Source organism: Entelurus aequoreus, linkage group LG01 (genome assembly GCF_033978785.1).
Source record: "Entelurus aequoreus isolate RoL-2023_Sb linkage group LG01, RoL_Eaeq_v1.1, whole genome shotgun sequence".
Lineage (NCBI taxonomy): Eukaryota > Metazoa > Chordata > Actinopteri > Syngnathiformes > Syngnathidae > Entelurus > Entelurus aequoreus.
In genome coordinates, this window is record NC_084731.1 from 4,376,681 (window position 1) to 4,395,849 (window position 19,169).

At 41.5% G+C, this 19,169-nt stretch overlaps 2 protein-coding genes across 2 annotated transcripts in view; one reads left to right on the forward strand and one right to left on the reverse strand.

Moving 5' to 3' along the window:
- LOC133647114 (E3 ubiquitin-protein ligase makorin-2-like) lies at positions 1 to 18,237 on the reverse strand. The gene is made up of 10 exons (XM_062043241.1): positions 17,702 to 18,237; positions 10,797 to 10,925; positions 10,596 to 10,723; positions 10,351 to 10,527; positions 10,096 to 10,271; positions 6,312 to 6,377; positions 6,087 to 6,235; positions 5,907 to 6,017; positions 484 to 628; positions 1 to 404 (listed from the first exon to the last, which is right to left on the reverse strand). The coding sequence occupies exons 1-10, from the start codon at positions 17,725 to 17,727 to the stop codon at positions 237 to 239; spliced, it is 1,275 nt and encodes a 424-aa protein (XP_061899225.1). The 5' UTR covers positions 17,728 to 18,237; the 3' UTR covers positions 1 to 236.
- Positions 18,104 to 19,169, forward strand: part of LOC133647123 (MKRN2 opposite strand protein-like) — a 15,787-nt gene continuing 14,721 nt past the window's right edge. The window contains exon 1 of the mRNA XM_062043252.1: positions 18,104 to 18,366. Coding sequence (XP_061899236.1) covers positions 18,155 to 18,366 — 212 coding nt within the window. The 5' untranslated portion in view covers positions 18,104 to 18,154. The remainder of the gene's footprint in view (positions 18,367 to 19,169) is intronic.

A 19,169-nucleotide genomic window follows, 5' to 3' on the forward strand; every position in this document is an offset into this window, starting at 1 on the left:
TACAGTTCTACACAACAGCTTTTATTAGCTTGATGACATCAAGAATAAAACACAGCTCAGAGTCATGTAAAGCAACCACTGGACTGTTGTGACCTCCTATAAATACATGAATTCATTTACAAGCTGGCAGGAAAGAAGTGTTGCTGTGTGGACGCCGACTTTACTTCTACACACAAGAAAACTCACTTTCTAACTCGTCACATTGTTTGCGCGGGAACGCTGTCTTTATCTGGTCGCTACTGCTCTGGATCGGGCGGAGCATCGGGTCCGTCCTGGCTCGGCGCCGACAGCTGCATGAAGAGCTCCCTCAGCTCTGTGATGTCATCGTCGAGGGAGGGCAAAGGTCGGCCAGGGTGCTGCTCGCGCTCTTCAATGAAGTCCCACAGCCGGACGTTGTTCATGAACTGACGTGAAGACACAGCAGAGGTCGTTAAGTCGCGAGCGCTACACCCGTCAATCGACATGGCGGTCGCAGGCACTGACCCGGATGTTTCCCTCGGCGCTCAGCTGTTTCCGCGGCTTTTCGGGTTCTGCTCGGGTTCCGTCCGGGTAGGCGTGGAGATACAAACACTTACCCCCAAAGGGGCACATGCCGCGACCCTGGTCAAAGTACCTGCAGGCTTTCTTGCTGCAAACACACACACATGTACATATATACAACCACTGTAAATACTCTCGCAAATGAAATTATTCTTTGATAAACCTCAATTAGTATACTTTGCACTCTATTTACCACAGATGTCCGATAATGGCTTTTTTGCCGATATCCCGATATTGTCCAACTCTTAATTACAGATTCCGATATCAACCGATACCGATATATACAGCCGTGGAATTAACACATTAATATGCCTAATTTTGTTGTGATGCCCCGCTGGATGCATTAAACAATGTAACAAGGTTTTCCAAAATAAATCAACTCAAGTTATGGAAAAAAATGCCAACATGGCACTGCCATATTTATTATTGAAGTCACAAAGTGCATTATTTTTTTTAACATGCCTCAAAACAGCAGCTTGGAATTTGGGACATGCTCTCCCTGAGAGGAGGTTGAGGTGGGCGGGGGTTGGGGGGGTGGGGTTGAGGTGAGGGGGGGGGGGGGGGGGTGTAGGGGGTAGCGGGGGGTGTATATTGTAGCGTCCCGGAAGAGTTAGTGCTGCAAGGGGTTCTGGGTATTTGTTCTGTGTTTATGTTGTGTTACGGTGCGGATGTCCTCCCGAAATGTGTTTGTCATTCTTGTTTGGTGTGGGTTCACAGAGTGGCGCATATTTGTAACAGTGTTAAAGTTGTTCATACGGTCACAGTGCCTCTAAGGTTTATTGGCGCTCTATGCTTCTCCCTACGTCCGTGTACACAGCGGCGTTTTAGAAAGTAATACATTTTACTTTTTGAAACCGATACCGATAATTTTGAAACCGATACCGATAATTTCCGATATTACATTTTAAAGCATTTATCGGCCGATAATATCGGCAGTCCGATATTAACGGACATCCTTACTATTTGCCGTTTACTACTAGTGTGTGAATTTTGAGTTTAGTGCAGGAGTGTCCAAATGTTTTCCACTGAGGACTGAACACTGACAAATTAAAGCATGCGGAGCCATTTTGATATTTTTCATTTTCAAAACTAATACAATATTTATTGTAACCTTTCGGGCTATCCTCAATTCTAGTAAATGTTAAAGGTCCTGGTGACTCAAAATGCGGGCCACCTCACCGAGAGATCCGCTTCTTTATTATAAGGCACTTATGTTCAAGTTTTTTTACACATTTCTATAAATAAAATAATGGGAATACATTTAACAGTTTCTTATTGAAAATGCAATGTTTTAAAAGTTGCAAGTGATAAACGCTTATTTAGCAGGCATGTGATTTGAAATTAATGAAAAAGACTGAAAATTAGCCTGGGGTCTGGGGGCCGCAGGTCCCCAGCCAAGTCCAGGGCGGTGCCCTGGTGGAGGTACAAGGGGGGAAATAATATTCCCTCTTCTCTTCTCCGACTCTCTCGTCGTCATTTGGGATGTGCGTGTCTGTTGTGATTTCCCTTCCTTGTTCGATGACCCGCCCTATCTGACCTCTGATTGGCCTGTCCCTAATGTTTTGGCCTAATCTTAACCAATCGTGACTCATCATAGTAAACCAACCAATCATGGACGTTCTAATACGTAACCCAACCAATCATCATTGATTATTCTCGTATATTTTGTCCCCTGCCCGTGGAGTTGCACTCGTCCCTTTATCTCTCCCTTGTATTTTGTAGCTTAGCTAACCGCTAAATAAATTAAAGGTGCATCAATAATCAATGTTTAATTGATTCGTAGCTCCTGAATCATAATCGTAATCGAATCGTGAGGTGCCCAAATATACCCACCTTTACTGAATCCTTTTTTTTTAGGTTAACATTTACTAAATAACACATTCAAATTTTATTTAGATTTTTTTAAATTCTTTAATTAGTTGCATACATCAGTGCTTCTCACCAGCGGTTTGGCAAAGGGAAAGCGGTGACCCCGATTTTGGAGTTTTTTTAAAACTCAAATTCTTATTTTTATAATTAATGAAAATACATTAAAGTGCAGTTTGAATTTGAGGTACAGTAGAATAATGTGTACCAACACACAAAACATGTTTAATGATTATTTCAAGAACAAAATTATTTTATCCACAAACTCAAAAATTATTTGAACAAATCTTGTCTGCAGAGTTTTTTAGTACATTTTATAACAATTGAATCAGAGAAAACACAGATACAAAAATTCTCATTCAAAAATATTTAGAGATAAAATGTATTTTTCCTGATTGAATTAGTAGGTGTGTTTGTTCTCCCAGTCAGAACCAATAGACGGAGACATTCTGTGCCTGCCTGCGAGACCGCATTCAGGGCAGGATCACACCACCACGACATGAGCTCAAGCAGTCAGTGAGAGTACAGTCTTCCACTGAAGCTGCTGCTCCTTTTAAAGGGGAACTGCACTTTTTGGGGAATTTTGCCCATCGTTTTCAAATATAATGAGAGACAATAACACATGTCTTTTTTTTTAGGATTCCGAAGATGATAAAAAACGTTGGCCAGATGTGGCCAATGGGAGTCACCATTGTAGCCTTCAAAGCCATCTGAAACAACTTCAAAACCCTCCATCAACATTTTAGATACAGACTGAAAGTATATATATACACACACACACACACACACACAGGTATGTAATGTAATAACAGACATGTTCATAACAATATGTAATATGTAATATTTTTGTCATTTTATGCATTTCCAGAACTTATATTCTCGGTGCATTTATTTCCATTCCTATAGCAACGTTCTTCAGACTTCAGGCAACAAACGCTAGTGTTCTAATAATGGAAGACTTGGTAACAGACAACAAAGATGACTATTTTTGGACCGATGAGGATTCACAACCTTATTTTTTTTAACCTGAATATACGGAGGATGGACTGCTGCTTATAGGAGCCAGCACAAACAGTGGGTGAAACGTTGGAGCAGACAAGACGACGAGAGAGTGAGGTCGGCGTGGCTTACCCAAAATAAACCGGAAAAAAAACGTTCCCGGCCAGCTGGACCAAATGCACAATTTTCCATCAAGTGAGTCACTATAATATTGATTATGATACATGCAGCACATCATGCTTGTTATTACAACTACATACACTGTCGAGTTAGCTGTGTACATACAAAACATGAAATTGGGGCTAATACTTTACAGATACTGCAATATGATTGTTCATGTTTTTCAGTTAATACAGATTGGTGTCCTATCGTATTATGTTTTGAGTTACAAACTCAAAAACTTACCTCGTGCCGGCGCTAGCTTACGGCTAATACCGTAACATGCCATCGCTAGACGATGTGTTACGACGCTAGAATAAGAGTTCCTCAGTGTTCGCTCTTACAATAACAATGTCGCTACAGCTTGTTTACTATACAGGTTACGGAACATAAATTAAGTATTGTTGGCGGTTTTTGGATGCATTTTTAAAGGGATTTAGAGGCAGAATGGAATGCTCCCATTAACTGTATTGCTAGCCACCTAGAACGGGCCAATTATAACAAATTAGAATGCAAAAAAAAAAAAAAAAGAAATTGTCTTCTTGTTCCTAATAAAGATTGTGACTGATCGGCAAAATTCCAACTAAAGTGCAGTTCCCCTTTAAATGTTGTGTTTGAACTTCTATGACCATGTTGGCCATATTTCTATATTTTGTTCTTCTGGGCTACACTTCCAGCTGTGTAAGGTGGAAGAGACACAACGCTGATTGAGCATTAATTACGTTGTGACAAGCCTGACGTTCGCGACGGTGAACAGGGATTGTTGCGCACACCCTCCGACACAATCACATTCACACAAACACATGCACACGTCCACAGACACGCACAGGACAACGGTCAATAAAGTCGGATTGTCCCGTGCAGGATTATTCCAAGCACCATTGCTTCCCTACCTTGGTAGATATTTCTGCCATGTTTGATCGAGGTAGTTATGGTAACAACTGATCACTGTGATCGAACTGAAACTAATCACGACAATCGATCACGATCATATAATCGCCCAGTCCTAGTTGTTAGTGTCGATATTGCAACATTTTCTCGTTACATTACACCCGATTGCTCTTTTATTCCACATTTTATGTTTTCATGACAGCAACACACACCCCAGAGCAGACCTGGGCATTCTGCGGCCCGCGGGCCGCATCCGGCCCTTTGTGCATCCCTGTCCGGCCCGCGTGAGGCCAATTATAAATTACAAAATAAATTTTAAAAAGTATCTATGTCGAGTGTGCAATACAACGGAGCTGCTTTTGTTTTGAAAATCGTTATTTGTATTACTTCCGTGTGGACGTATGCGTGTGCGTGATTGTAAATGAATGTGAACAGCTGCAATCACAAATTACAAAATAAAGTTGAAAAAACATCTATGTCGTGCGCGCAATACAACTGTGCTGCTTTTATTTTGAAAAGTATTATTTACGGGCGTGTGGCCGTGTGTAACCTGCGAGTGAAGGTGCACATGCAGCGACAAGTGATGCACGGTTTACACCCGAGACGCTAAAAAGAGAAAAGTTGATGAGGAATGGCGTGTTTTCAACAAGACATGGACTGCCAAGCAACGTTCCCTCTAAGGTGCGTGCCTGCGCAATTGCGCACTGCTCAAGCGTCCGCTGTGCACAGCAAATATATGCCGCGCACCAAATCAAATCCCATCTGAATTCTAAACAAAATAAACATATTATTCTATGTAATTTTGCAATGCAACTTTGAGTGACAGTGACAACAAGCGGCCCTAACGGTGTTCGTCAACACCGCTCAATTGAACACCGTTCAATTATTGTAACGTCTATCGAGATGCTTCGAGGAAAATAATTATATCGATCACTTTATTGAGCAAAACTGTTTATATTCGGACATAACCACACCAAAAACATGAGTAAAACACTTCTATCTCGAAAAACTAGTCATTTTCTGCCGTACAAACCAGGCCAAAACCAACTTGTCATCTGTCACCAACACGCATACCACTAAACCACTGGTGCGTTTATGGCCACACAAAAAGTCGGACAACTCAAACACCACACAAAGTTACACTATGACTCCTCAGTCATACGTGTGCTTATTTTACTGTCATTTATTATTAATGTTAATTTATTTATATTAGTCATGGAATGCTGTTACACACACTATGTTGAAGTATTACTATTATTATTAATTATTATTATTATTATTATTATTATTATTATTTATCTTACTGTATATATCAAAAATAATATTGAGCAAAATTTAATTGAAATATTGTCGATGTGGCCCTCCAGCAGTGCTCGGGTTGCTCATGCGGCCCCCGGTAAAAATTAATTGCCCACCCCTGCCCCAGAGGATGCTAAGGACAGGTTACTCACCTCACTCCCGACTTGAACAGCTCTATCAGGTGGTCCTTGTCGTCCTGGTCTTCTACCCAGTACACTGAGGGTATGACGAACTCGGAAATGACGCGACACTCCGGACATGACCTGAGACAAGAGCGGACATTAACGTAGGCACGGACGTAGACATGCGGCGGCGTTATAAGACCCTCATACTTGATGATCTTGTTGCTGAAGTTGCGAGTGCAGCGCCACTGTCGGATGCAGGCCAGACAAAAGATATGCGAGCAGGAAGACAGAATCCCAAACCTGCGCTCCGAATGGTTCACCTTCTGCACCACCACCTCCATGCAGATGGAACACACCTGAACCAACAAGCGGTTTAGCTAGTAACAATATCATCATCATCATCATCATCATATGACTACTAAGTAATCCCACCTTGTCTTGGCTGAGCTGGGCAGCAAACGCCTTCTCCATGTCACTCTCGAAGGCCAGCAGGCACATCTGCGGACCACATGACCATCTAGTTTACAGGAAGTCATTGAAAGTAGGGATCTTTATATCAAGTTTTTATGCTGCCGATTCCGATACCGATCATCCGTGACAAAATGACACTATGGATGTTCCCGTGGAATATTCTATGAACATTTAATTAATTCTTAGCAACTATGACTGTCCCACTTACACATCTGATGTCATCTCTCACATCTGATTCAACTTTGACTGTCAGCAGTCTCACCACCCAGGAAGAGGCAATATCTGATCCACTAAAGACTGTAGGATGACAGAAAGCTAATGAGTTCATTCCAAATACTGTAAAACTTGGATCGTTTTACATTCTTGTAAAAACCATGGCAAGTGCATTAAACAAGTTGGTTATGTTTAGCCCATAAGTTTTGTGTTGTATCTTTCAATGTGGATTATACTTGTAAAGCTCTTTTCCAGGACCCATCAGGAGCAAGTGTCAAGTGTCTTGCCCAAGGATACAACAGACGTGACTAGAATGGCAGAAGCTGGAATCGAACTTGGAACCCTCAAGTTGCTGGCACGGCCGCTTTACCATCCGCGCCACGCTGCCTCCCAACATGGCCACTAAACAGAAATAGTCACCTGACACTCTTGCCAACATGGCCAGCAAACACAACTAGTGACATGGCACTCCTGCCAATTTGTTGGCCAGTTGCATCAGATGTGAAAGATGACATTAGATGTGTAAGTGGGACAGTCAGAGTTGCCAAGAATTAAAGGTTCATAGAAGATTTCATAGGAACTGCTTAGTGTCGCTTTTGACCCTACTTGTGGAAGAGTGGGGTAGTGCTACAAAAACTAAAAATACATGAACATGCAAATTACATCATGTCACAAACATATTTTCAGAGGAAAACCTGGAATATAAATATAGTATATATATATATATTTTGAAGCTAAATATACGAAGGATGAACTACTGTTTCTAAAAGCCAGCACAAGGAAGGGTGAGACGGAGCAGACAGAAGCCGAGAGTGTGAGGTCGGCTTGACTCAAAGCTGCAAATGTGGAACTTGAAGCCAAGCTATTTCGAAATAAATGTAGTGCTTACCCACATAAACTGGAAAAAAGTCCCCTGCCGGCTGGACCAAACGCACAACTGCCCATTGTCACATTTTAAATATTGATCATGATACACGCAGCACATCATGTGTGTTATTACAACTACAGTACATACGCTGTCTAGCTAGCTGTGTACAAACAAAACATGAAATATGGGCTAATATTTTACAGATACTGTAATATGATTGTTCATGTTTTTAGAGTCAGTACAAATTGGGGTCCTATCGCGTTGTGTTGTGCATTACGAACTCAAACGTGTTTCGTGCTGATGTAGAAGCTATCTTGTCTTTTTCCGTAGCTACCTTTGACGGCGAATACTGAAGCATGCCGACGTGTTACTACAGTAAATAAATGATAAATGATAAATGGGTTATACTTGTATAGCGCTTTTCTACCTTTCAAGGTACTCAAAGCACTTTGACAGTATTTCCACATTCACCCATTCACACACAAATTCACACACTGATGGCGGGAGCTGCCATGCAAGGCGCTAACCAGCAGCCATCAGGAGCAAGGGTGAAGTGTCTTGCCCAAGGACACAACGGACGTGACTAGGATGGTAGAAGGTGGGGATTGAACCCCAGTAACCAGCAACACTCCGATTGCTGGCACAGCCACTCTACCAACTTCGCCACGCCGTCCCACAGTAGAAAAGGAGTTCCTCAGTGTTCACTCTTAGAATAACAATGGTCCTACAGATAGATAGTACTTTATTGGTTGTTATACAGGTTACGGAATATAAATTAAGTATTGTTGACAGTTTTTGAATGTAATTTTAAAGCGATTTAGAGGTAGAATTGATGGCTCCAATTATGCATTGCTAGCCACTAAGAATGAGACGATTTTTCAAAGTTGGAATGCAAAAAAAAAACTAACTTTTGTTTTCTTGTCTCTCATGATTGCGAACGATGGGCAAAATTCCCCCAAAAAGTGCAGATCCTCTTTAAGAGCCATTTACTTTGACACACTTTCGTTTTTTTCCCCTGATATTACCTTTATGGACTTCTTCTTTCAGGACTCCATGAAAGTTCTTCCCTATCTCTCTATTTGAACGATCGTACAACCCAAGAACAGAACAGCAATACAGCATTTTCTGCTCAAACTCCACCCACACCCTCACTTGTTTTAATGCTACGCTCAAGCTTGTTGACCATCATGTGAATTAAGGCCATGTCCACACGAACACAGATACTTAATAAACGCCCACTTATCTCTGCGTTTAGGCCCCTGGTCCACACGCAAACGCATACTTTTGTCTTTAAAAACGCAGACTTTTGCAAACACTGGCCAAAGTGTAGAGTTCTAAAACTCTCCGCTCAGTGTATGAGTGTACACGGCACAAACGGAGACTTGTACTACTCTAATGACGTCATGGTTGTGCGCTGTCATTTCCAAAGCTCAGCAACACTGCCTTGCTGCCTTTAAACACACTATAAGAGGATTTACTGTAAGTTTGAACGTAAATATGCTTCTATTTTCACTCGACATTGACAAAAAACCATGGGCTTTGCGACACTCCCGCCAGCGACAATGACAGTCAGCTGTTTTGGATACGATCGCTGTCGAACCTCCAGCTCATGGAACAACTTTGACAAGCAAGACGTTTTGCTTTGTGTCATAAGAAAGTTGCAACAATATCTCATGTTTTTAATTCTTTGTTTAACGACAGATCATGAAGTTAACTTATGTGTGTTGCTTCCATTTGTGTAGAAAGAGTCGGGCGCGCCCGTGCACGTGCATGTAACGCGCCCGAACGACTAAAAAAAACATGATGTATCCTTCCTTCTTGTTAATGTTAAAGACAATGTACACTTCATTGCACATGTATCTTTATATTGATCATTAAATGCGTTATAGTTCCATGAGAGTTTTGCAGTGGCATACGCACGTCCGTGCGCTTATAGGCACTTAAACATGCAAAAGGGCTTCCTTGGCTCGTTAGTGCGTGCTAACTTTAGAAATAATGTACACTTCACTCCACATGTAATACATCACCTTGTTGACTAAATGCTAATTAAACATGTAATAATTTCAGCTTTCAGCAGCACAGGCGTTCATGCGAGCTTTAAACACCAAAAAAAAGATGCATAAAGTTCCCAGGGCTCTGTGGAGGTGCAGGCTGGTTTTAAAAATAATGTACACGTCATTGTACGTCTAGTATATCAAAATAAACATTGTAACAGAGGTGTAATGCCACCAAGTCAGCTGTATCTACTTTTCCAGGCTTCTGATTGCACTAAATGTGCAAGACAGCAAGTGTATGCGTTTGTGTGTAGACAGACAACTTTGAAAATACACTTGTGTGGATGGAGATCATTTTAACCCTAAATATGCGTTTTTGAAACTCTCCGTGTTCATGTGGACATGGCCTAAGCCGCAAAGAAAAAAAACGGATGTGGCGTCATATGCAACCCAGCAATTAGCATGCCTGCTCCTGGCTTGCTCTCAATGTGTAACAGGTTAGTGATAATGCTACTTGACAATGATACTTAAAATACTAAAAAAATGCTGTTTATTTTCCGTAAAGGAAGTGCTTATTAGCTTACGAAAGAAGCTTCACACTGTATGCAGATACATAATTAGCTGCTAGCCGCTTGTCAGCCGGGGAATTGAAAATAAATAGTGTCAGTACCTTTTCGTGAGCTCTCCTTTGCTCAGGGTCATGTGGGTGTAGCACCTGTAGCCTGCACACCTCACACTGGTCACCATGGAGATAGGGGCAGTTGTCCTCATAGTAACAGCGACCGGCAGCGGCATAAGGACACAGCTGGGAAAAGTCTTGAAAGGCCCCGCCCATCGGAGAAGGCGCTATGGCAACAGAGACCACGTTCAATCGGGCAACGGATGCAAGATGTCGAGCAACAGCAACCAGTGTTTTGTGTCCCACCTTGTTCTGGGGCCGAAGCTTCCAAACCCGTTCTGATGGCGTCCACATATGACTGGGGTGCTGCAGCTGTTACCTCTGAGCCCAGGCCGCCTGCTTGACCCCCAAACATGCTGTCGACCTGGCCCACTGACAGACTTTTGTCCATCAAGTCTGTTTGTAGGCAGGAAGTGAAATCGGCTGAGGACAAAGTGACATGTTACTATGTTAACTGTGTCCTTTTCATCCTTATAAACGTGAGGAGTCACCTCTCTCTCTCAGGACCATCGTCTTCCTGGGTTCAGATCTGACTGAAGCTCCGCCTTCTGAGCCTCCTCCCGCCTTGTTGTCTGAAAGCCCGGCCCCTACTCTGTACGCCGGTTTTACGTGGTCGTACCTGCAAACACACACATGAACCCTATAAAAAAGGTACAACTCACCTGCCAAGTATAATTTAGTTGACAACTTACCTGCATCGTTCTCCGTAGGCACACACTCCTCTCTGGTAGAACTTGCAGATGGTGGAGGGCTTACTGTTGGAGGGGTCATGAGAGAACATGCAGCGGCTGCCCTCCCTGCACACTCCATGCAGAAAGTACCTGCCGCAGACAACACAACACCATTCTGACATCTTTTTTGATAGCACTTATCCTAGAGGTCTCAAAGTCAGGGCCCGCAGGCTCATATTTTGTTGCCCTCTACTTACAGTCATGTGAGTACGGAAAGTATTTAGATCCCTTTAAATGTTTCACGCTTTGTTTTATTGCAGCTATTTGCTAAAGGCAAAAAGTTCATTTTATTTATCATGAATGTACACTCAGCACCCCATCTTGACAGAAAAAAACAAAAATGTAGAAATGTTTGCAAATTTATTAAAAATAAAACTGAAATATCACATGGCCATAAGTATTCAGACCCTTTGCTCAGTATTAAGTAGAAGCACCCTTTTGAGCTAGTACAGCCATGAGTCTTCTTGGGAATGATGCAACCATTTTTCACACCTGGATTTTGGGATTCTCTGCCATTCTTCCTTGCAGATCCTCTCCAGTTCTGTCAGGTTGGATGGTGAACATTGGTGGACAGCAATTTCCGAGTCTCTCCAGAGATGCTCAAATGGGTTTAGGTCAGGGCTTTGGCTGGGCCAGTCAAGAAGGGTCACAGAGTTGTTCCGAAGCCACTCCATTGTTATTTTAGCTTTGACTTGTTGGAAGGTTAACCTTTGGCCTAGTCTGAGTTCTTGAGCACTCTGGAAGATGTTTTCTTCCAGGATATCTCTACACTTGGCCGCATTCATATTTCCTTCAATTGCAAACAGTCCTGTCCCTGCAACTGAAAAACACCCCCATGGCATGATGCTGCCACTACCATGTTTTACTGTTAGGATTGTGTATTGGACAGCTGATGAACAGTGCTTGGTTTTCTCCACACATCGCTTAAAATTAACACTAAAATCTTGGTCTCATCATACCAGAGAATCTTATTTCTTATTGTCTATGAGTCCTTCATGTGTTTTTTGGCAAACCCTATGCAGGCTTTCATATGTCTTGCACTGAGGAGAGGTCCGTCTCTGTTTCACTCTGCCATAAAGCCCCGACTGGTGGATTGCTGCAGTGATAGTTGACTTTGTGGACTTTTCTCCCATCTACCTACTGCATCTCTGGAGCTCAGACACATTAATCTTTGGGTTCTTCTACCACCATTGCTCAGTTTGGCTGGACGGCCAGGTCTAGGAAGAGTTGTGGTCGTCCCAAACTTCTTCCATTTTAAAGGGAACTGCACTTTTTTTGGAATTGTGTTTATCGTTCACAATCATTATGACATACATGACAGATTCATTTTTTTACTGCATCCTAACTCGTAAATAAACGTAAATAAAAGTCTGCTGGGACAATAGGAGGTCCTCTATTCCGCCCATAAAACCCAATAAAAAAACATCCGAAATGCGGCACCAATACTCCATTTATATTTTGTGACTTGAATATTAACCAAGTACTAGCGATATTGTTATTATAAGCGGTAACGCAGACAAAATATTTATAGCGACTCCGAGATCACGAGCTCGTGTGCCAATGTTGACATGATTGACTTATCAGCTGCTTCCTCGTTTCCTTGCTCGTCAAATTGGTACACTTTGACAGCCAATGGCAAGAATGAATCCACCCCCGTATTCTTTGAGAGGGTTATGAGTCATTCTTCATCTAAACGGGAATATATGAACATCCTAGCAGTCAGCAGACATTGTACGGTAAGTTTTGTTTTATTACCGTATTTGTGTTGGCTCTCAAAGTCTGCATTGAGTAGTGATCAGTGATGGAGTTGTAAAAAAAAAAAAAAGCAAACGTGATCGTTTTTTTTTTAATTAATGCGCCGCGTATGACTTAAATGATCAAAATATGTAAATATTAAATGTTATAAATGTGCCTGTTACTACATTACATATATACTTACATCATGAATATAAAACCTTAATGGAGGTGTTTGGATGTTTTTAAGGGTGTTATAGGTAGAATAGAGTGGCTCCCTTATGCTTCATTATAAGCAGACTTATGATTGCATTTATTTACAATTTAGAATGAATACAAAAATATACATCCGTCGTCTTTCATAATGAGTGTGATCGATAGAAAAAATTCCAAAAACAGTGCAGTGTCGCCATTAAGGATTATGGAGGCCACTGTGCTCTTCGGAACCTTGAGTGCTTTTGTAACCAGATCTGTGCCTTGCCACAACTCTGTCTCGAAGTTCCTTGGGCAGTTCTTTCGACCTCATGATTTGCATTTGCTTTGACATGCACTGTGAGCTTTAAGGTCTAATATAGACAGGTGTGTGCCTTTCCAAAACAAGTCCAATCAGTTGAATTCCACAAAGCTGGACACCACTGAAGAAGCAGAACCATCTCAAGGTGGATCAGAAGAAATGAACAGCATGGGTGTGACACCAAAAGGTCTGAATACTTGTCACCATGAGGTATTTCAGTTTTTCTTTTTTTAATAAATTTGCAAAAATTTCTACATTTCTGTTTTTTTCTATCAAGATCGGGTGTGCTGAGTGCACATTAACGAGAAATAAAATAAACTTTTTAGATTTTAGCAAATGGCTGCAATGAAACAAAGAGTGAACATTTTAAAAGGGTCTAAATACTTTCCGTACCCACTGTAACTTCATAGCTTAGTCTAAATTTGGCTGGCACACCCTGGGCGGTTAATACTTAAATATATTTTGGCAAACTTAAAAACCATGCGTAAGAACACTGACTAGGGATGTCTTGATCAACATTTTTAGCCTCCAATATGATTTCGAGTCCTGATCCTATACTTCAACAATAGATTGTAGAACAATAACACATTTTTATAAAGCGTATCTCATTAAAAGAGAGATACACTTTTTGGAATTTTGCTCAGGGTCGATAAAGCTGCTGAAAGAAGTAAATAACAAATTTGGTCACAATATATGCAGTGTTCTAGGTGCGAGGCGAGCCTCATTCAAAGACCAGGGGTGTCAAACGTACGGCCAGATCAGGCCTGCGAACAGGTTTTATCCGGCCCGCGGGATGAGTTTGCTAACTATAAAAATGAGCCAAAATTTTTTGAATGAAAGAAACAGCTGTTTTAAATGTGTCCACTAGATTTCGCAATAGCAATTCTTTGTATCTTTGTAGATGATGCTACATATGTAAAAAATAAAAAATAAACCACATGATGTTAGTGCACCAGTCGAGGACAATGATCAAACTACATAAATAACATCCTGTCATTTGATTTTGATATTATTTTTTTATCTCGATAGATTGAAAATGAACACCAATGAGTTGACTGATGAACATTATCACATAATTTATTCAGAAAGTATGAACAACGACAAATAAAGATAGAATACTATTAACCGCAACATGCAAGTGTAAAAAAAAAAAAAACATTATGATTTGTACATTTTCAGAATGTGTTTGTTCTATTTTTAAACAAAGAAAACAATCTGAAGTTGTCTTTGTTTTTAAGTTATCGTGCCGTGACTTTACCGGTCCGGCCCACTTGGGAGTAGATTTTTCTCCATTTGGCCCCCTTTCTAAAATGAGTTTGACACCCCTGCTCAAGACTATAGAGTCCGCTGGCAGGGAGACGGAGACCCGTCTTTCAGACAGTCTGTTGGTTGGTCGGGTCCTGTTTGGACCTAGACTGTGTCCACTTTAGACCAAACGAACCGTACTAGCAGAGCAAACGCACTTGGATTTATTTTAACTTGACCAAATATGACAAAAGTGTGTATGCAAACCCCCAACGCTGGCTGCATGGAAGTCAGCCCAGTGAACCACTACTACACTATCAGTGACAGCCCAGTGAATTCATTGTTGAGTTTAGTTTAGTCTTTATTTGAAGGGACAATGCACAGAGACATTAAGCTCAAAGACAGATACACTATATTGTCAAAAGCATTTGGCCCCCCATCCAAATGATCAGAATCAGGTGTCCTTAGGTTTGCAAAATTCCGGGAAAATTCAAAGTTGGAAACTTTCCATGGGAATTAACGAGAATATATGGGAATTAACGGGAATTAATAGGAAATTAATGGGAATAAACGTTGTATGCAACATGCTAGATCTTGCAGCATGATTATTAGCTAAAACAACCTGATTTAATGCAAATTCAGTTGAATTTCAACCCTGCACTGTGCATTCCTCCATCACATGGGCAGTGCATTCTTCCATCACATACACAGATAATTCCCAGCATGCTACACACTACAGCAGGGCTATTGAGGCCACACTAGTATTTGAGCCCAAGGACTTCATCCAGTCAGGTAAGTTTTGATGATAGTACTGGGGTAAATATATTTGATCTATGGTATTTAAGTTTAATATAGGTGTAATTGCTTGTTACTGTATGACTGGATGATACTCCAGCAGACTTCCACTCAAGCTAGCTAGCTGTTCCTGTACTTGTTAAATGATTTTGGGGCAAATATCTCTAGCTAGCTAGGTTTATGTACCACCACAGTCTCATAGTGAACCGAAAATATTTCTCTGTGAGCCGTGATGCTAATTTTCTATATGTTAAATCCCATTCATTTATGCTAACAATGTTAGCGATCCAAATGTACCTTTTTTGTGATCTGTAAAGTTCAACTAGCAAATACTAAATCAAAACGTGTAGTTTCCTCTGCCTTCTGTTCTGCTAGCCATTCTGTTGTCATACAAGAATGTAGGTTCAGCATGCTAAATCAAACTATTTATAGTTTGATTTAGCATGCTGATTGAGTGTTCATTTATTCATCTAGCCTATTTATATTAATTTGTCCATCAGTAAAATATTTTTAAAGACTACTCCAATTGTTTAGCTGACTATTTATATCTGTGTGTGGCATTGCATTAGTGTTTTACAAGAATAAATACATACAAACAGAATAATGCCACGTACACCATCTGATGTGTGGAGACATTTCACCCCAACCAATGTAGGCGGAAAGGCTGTTTACATTTGCAAATACTGTGCAAAGAACTACGTCAAAAATGCCACAAAGATGCAGCAGCATATAGACAAGTGCCCAATAATATATAATTATTGTAATTCCCCATTTATTCCCATATATTCCCATTAATTCCCATGGACGGTGTCCAACTTTGAATAATCAAAAAATTGTCAATATTTCCAAACTTCCTGAGCTTAACTTCCCGTGATAAATTTCCGGAATGTTTCCGGAAATTTACCGGAAACTTTCCACCGCTTTGCAACCCTAGGTTTCCTAATCACTTAGCCTAAATATTTGTGAAAAAATGGGTCGCTCTCAGGAGCTCAGTGATTTCCAGCTTGGAACTGTCATAGGATGCTACATGTGCAACAAATCCAGTCGTGAAATTTCCTCGCTCCTAAATATTCCAAAGTCAGCTGTCTGCTTTATTATAAGAATATGGAAGAGTTTGGGAACAACAGCAACTCAGCCACGAAGTGGTAGGCCACGTAAGCTGACAGAAGGGGTCAGCGGATGCTGAAGCGCATAGTGCAAAGAGGTCGCTGACTTTCTGCACAGTCAGTTGCTAGAGAGCTCCAAATGTCATGTGACCTTCCAATTAGCCCACGTACAGTACGCAGAGAGCTTCATGGAATGGGTTTTTCATGGCCGATCAGCTGCATCTAAGCCATAAATCACCAAGTCCAATGCAAAGCGTGGGATGCAGTGGTGTAAAGCACGTCGCCACTGGACTCTAGAGCAGTGGAGACGCCTTCTCTGAATCACGCTTTTCCATCTGGCAATCTGATGGACGAGTCTGGGTTTGGAGGTTGCCAGGATAACGGTACATTTTGGACTACATTGTGCCGAGTGTGAAATTTGGTGGAGGAGGAATTATGGTGTGGGGTTGTTTTTCTGGAGTTGGGCTTGGCCCCTTAGTTCCAGTGAAAGGAACTTTGAATACTCCAGGATACCAAAACATTTTGGACAATTCCGAGCAAGGTCCATAAAAACATGGATGACAGAGTCTGGTGTGGATGAACTTGACTGGCCTGCACAGAGTCCTGACCTGAACCCAATAGAACACCTTTGGGATGAATTAGAACGGAGACAGAGAGCCATTCCTTCTCGACCAACATCAGTGTGTGACCTCACCAATGCGCTTTTGGAAGAATGGTCGGAAATTCCTATAAACACACTCCGCAACCTTGTGGACAGCCTTCCCAGAAGAGTTGAAGCTGTAATAGCTTCAAAATGTGGACGACATCATATTGAACCCTATGGGTTAGGAATGCGATGGCATTTCAAGTTCATATGTGAGTCGAGGCAGGTGGCCAAATACTTTTGGCAATATAGTGTATGTTCTGCACCAGATTATAGCTAATGCAATAAAATTATAACATTAAAATTATACTATGTAATCAAATTAAGAAAAGTCATACAATATTGTTAATCAGGTGGGACAAAAACGAGACAAAGGTCATGTTAGATCAACTTTCCTATGAGCACCGTAGACGTTAAACGGAGGCCAACATAAGTAAATATAACGCCAAGCAGCCTAATGATATTGCTAAAATAACAACAGTGACACGCTGTGGGTATCACTACACTGGTGGTGTCAGGTCATCGGGACAGAATGGCTTAAGTGTTTCAAGTGCTACTACAAAAAAATTAAAACTCCAAAAGCGGTTTAGCCACGCAATAGCCTGATACGAAAATGAGCGGTTAAGTATAAGTGTGGATACAGTTTGCCTGTGTGGATGGTTTTGTCTGCACCAGACTAACTGCTCGGCTAATGTGAGGACGCGGACCGACTGGCAGCAAACAGGCTGCGTGTATGCTAACAACAAGGGTCACGCAAGAAACAACCTAAAAACATTAGCCCGAGGTTAACATTCCCCGATATTATGAAGAGACGGACAGACTGACTCACCTGCAGGTCACCTGTTTGGTGCTCATCTTCCTAGCACCAAAATATTGTTAGCTTCCGAGTTGTGACCGTCTTGACAGCGGCGTCTCACACAAACACGTCCGGAAAGCAACGTCTGTCTTATCAAATACAGGTTCCGAACATCTCATAAACGTCTTTAAGTAAAAAAAAATAAAAATAAACTTCTCTGGTTAAAAAAAACAATGCACACGGTCGGTGTATTTCTACTTGAATTATTGTATTTCCTTTATGCAATCTTTAAAAGACGACGCTAAAGTGGGAACATATTTTGTCATCGTTGTCAAAAAAAAAGTATTTTGTATTACAAATATTTTTAAATATGTTCCATGGAGCAGTTTTTGAAATATATGTATCCAGGTGTTGTATTTCTAAAACGCGAACAAAGCGTTGGTCTCCGCCCCCACTTCCGGTCCAGTTGTCAGTCCACAGTCCTTCATGGAGCTCGGAGATCTGCTGCGATTCACACACTGCGGGAAGACTGTGTTCACACTGGCAGACGCAGCGGGTCTGTGGTGCCCTGTGTGTGGACAGAAAGTACGGTTCGCCCTGTCTGATGCCCCGGTCCGAATCCGAAGTCCAATTAGAGACGGGCACCACGCGAGCTGCTGCTTCCTTGTGACGTCACAGGGAGGTACAGCCAGCCTCAGGTAAATTGTTGGCAAACACGACTGAATGTTTTGTTGTTTTTATGTCATGTTGTCCCTATATAGCTGTACAGTGCATCCGGAAAGTATTTACAGCGCTTCACTTTTTCCACATTTTTGTAATGCCCTTCCACCCATTTTCTACCGCTTGTCCCTCTCGGGGTGGAGGGGGATGCTGGAGCCTATCCCAGCTGTTACAGCCTCATTCCATAAAGGAATACATACATTTTTTGTCTTTACATTTCTACACAAAATACCCCATAATAACAATGTGAAAAAAAATGTTTAGTATTTTTTGCAAATGTATCAACATTTTATACATTTAAAAACACTTGTGCATAGGTATTCACATAGCCTTTGCTCAATACTTTGTTGATTTATCTTTGTAAGCAATTACAGCCTCAAATATATTTGAATACGATGCCACATGCTTGGCACACCTATCTTTGGGCAGTTTTGCCCTTTCCTCTTTGCAGCACCTCTCAAGCTCCATCAGATTGTGTGGGAAACATTGGTTTTCAGCCAGGATTTCTCTGTACATTGCTGCATTCATCTTAGTCTAAGTCAGGGAGGTGACCAAGTCTGATGGTCTCTCTGTCAGGCTACGGCATTTCTCTGTGAAGAGAAGAGAACCTTCCAGAAGGATGACCATCTGTGCAGCAATCCACTAATCAGGCCTGTATGTTAAGAGTGGCCGGACAGAAGTTATTTCTTAGTAAAACGTTTGCCAACATGGACCTGAAATGTACTCTCAGACCACAGTGTTTCCCATAAACTGCCAAGATACCTGTGGCGGTGGGGGCGTG

Bases quoted from the DNA above. Each gene is read 5' to 3' on its own strand.
- LOC133647114 (XM_062043241.1), bottom strand. From the start codon at position 17,727: ATGAGCACCAAACAGGTGACCTGCAG. The intron at 10,528-10,595 runs GTGACTCCTCAC...CTTTGTCCTCAG, and splicing joins GATGGTCCTGAGAGAGAGAG to CCGATTTCACTTCCTGCCTA. The intron at 405-483 runs GTCAGTGCCTGC...TCTTCACGTCAG, and splicing joins GCGCCGAGGGAAACATCCGG to TTCATGAACAACGTCCGGCT.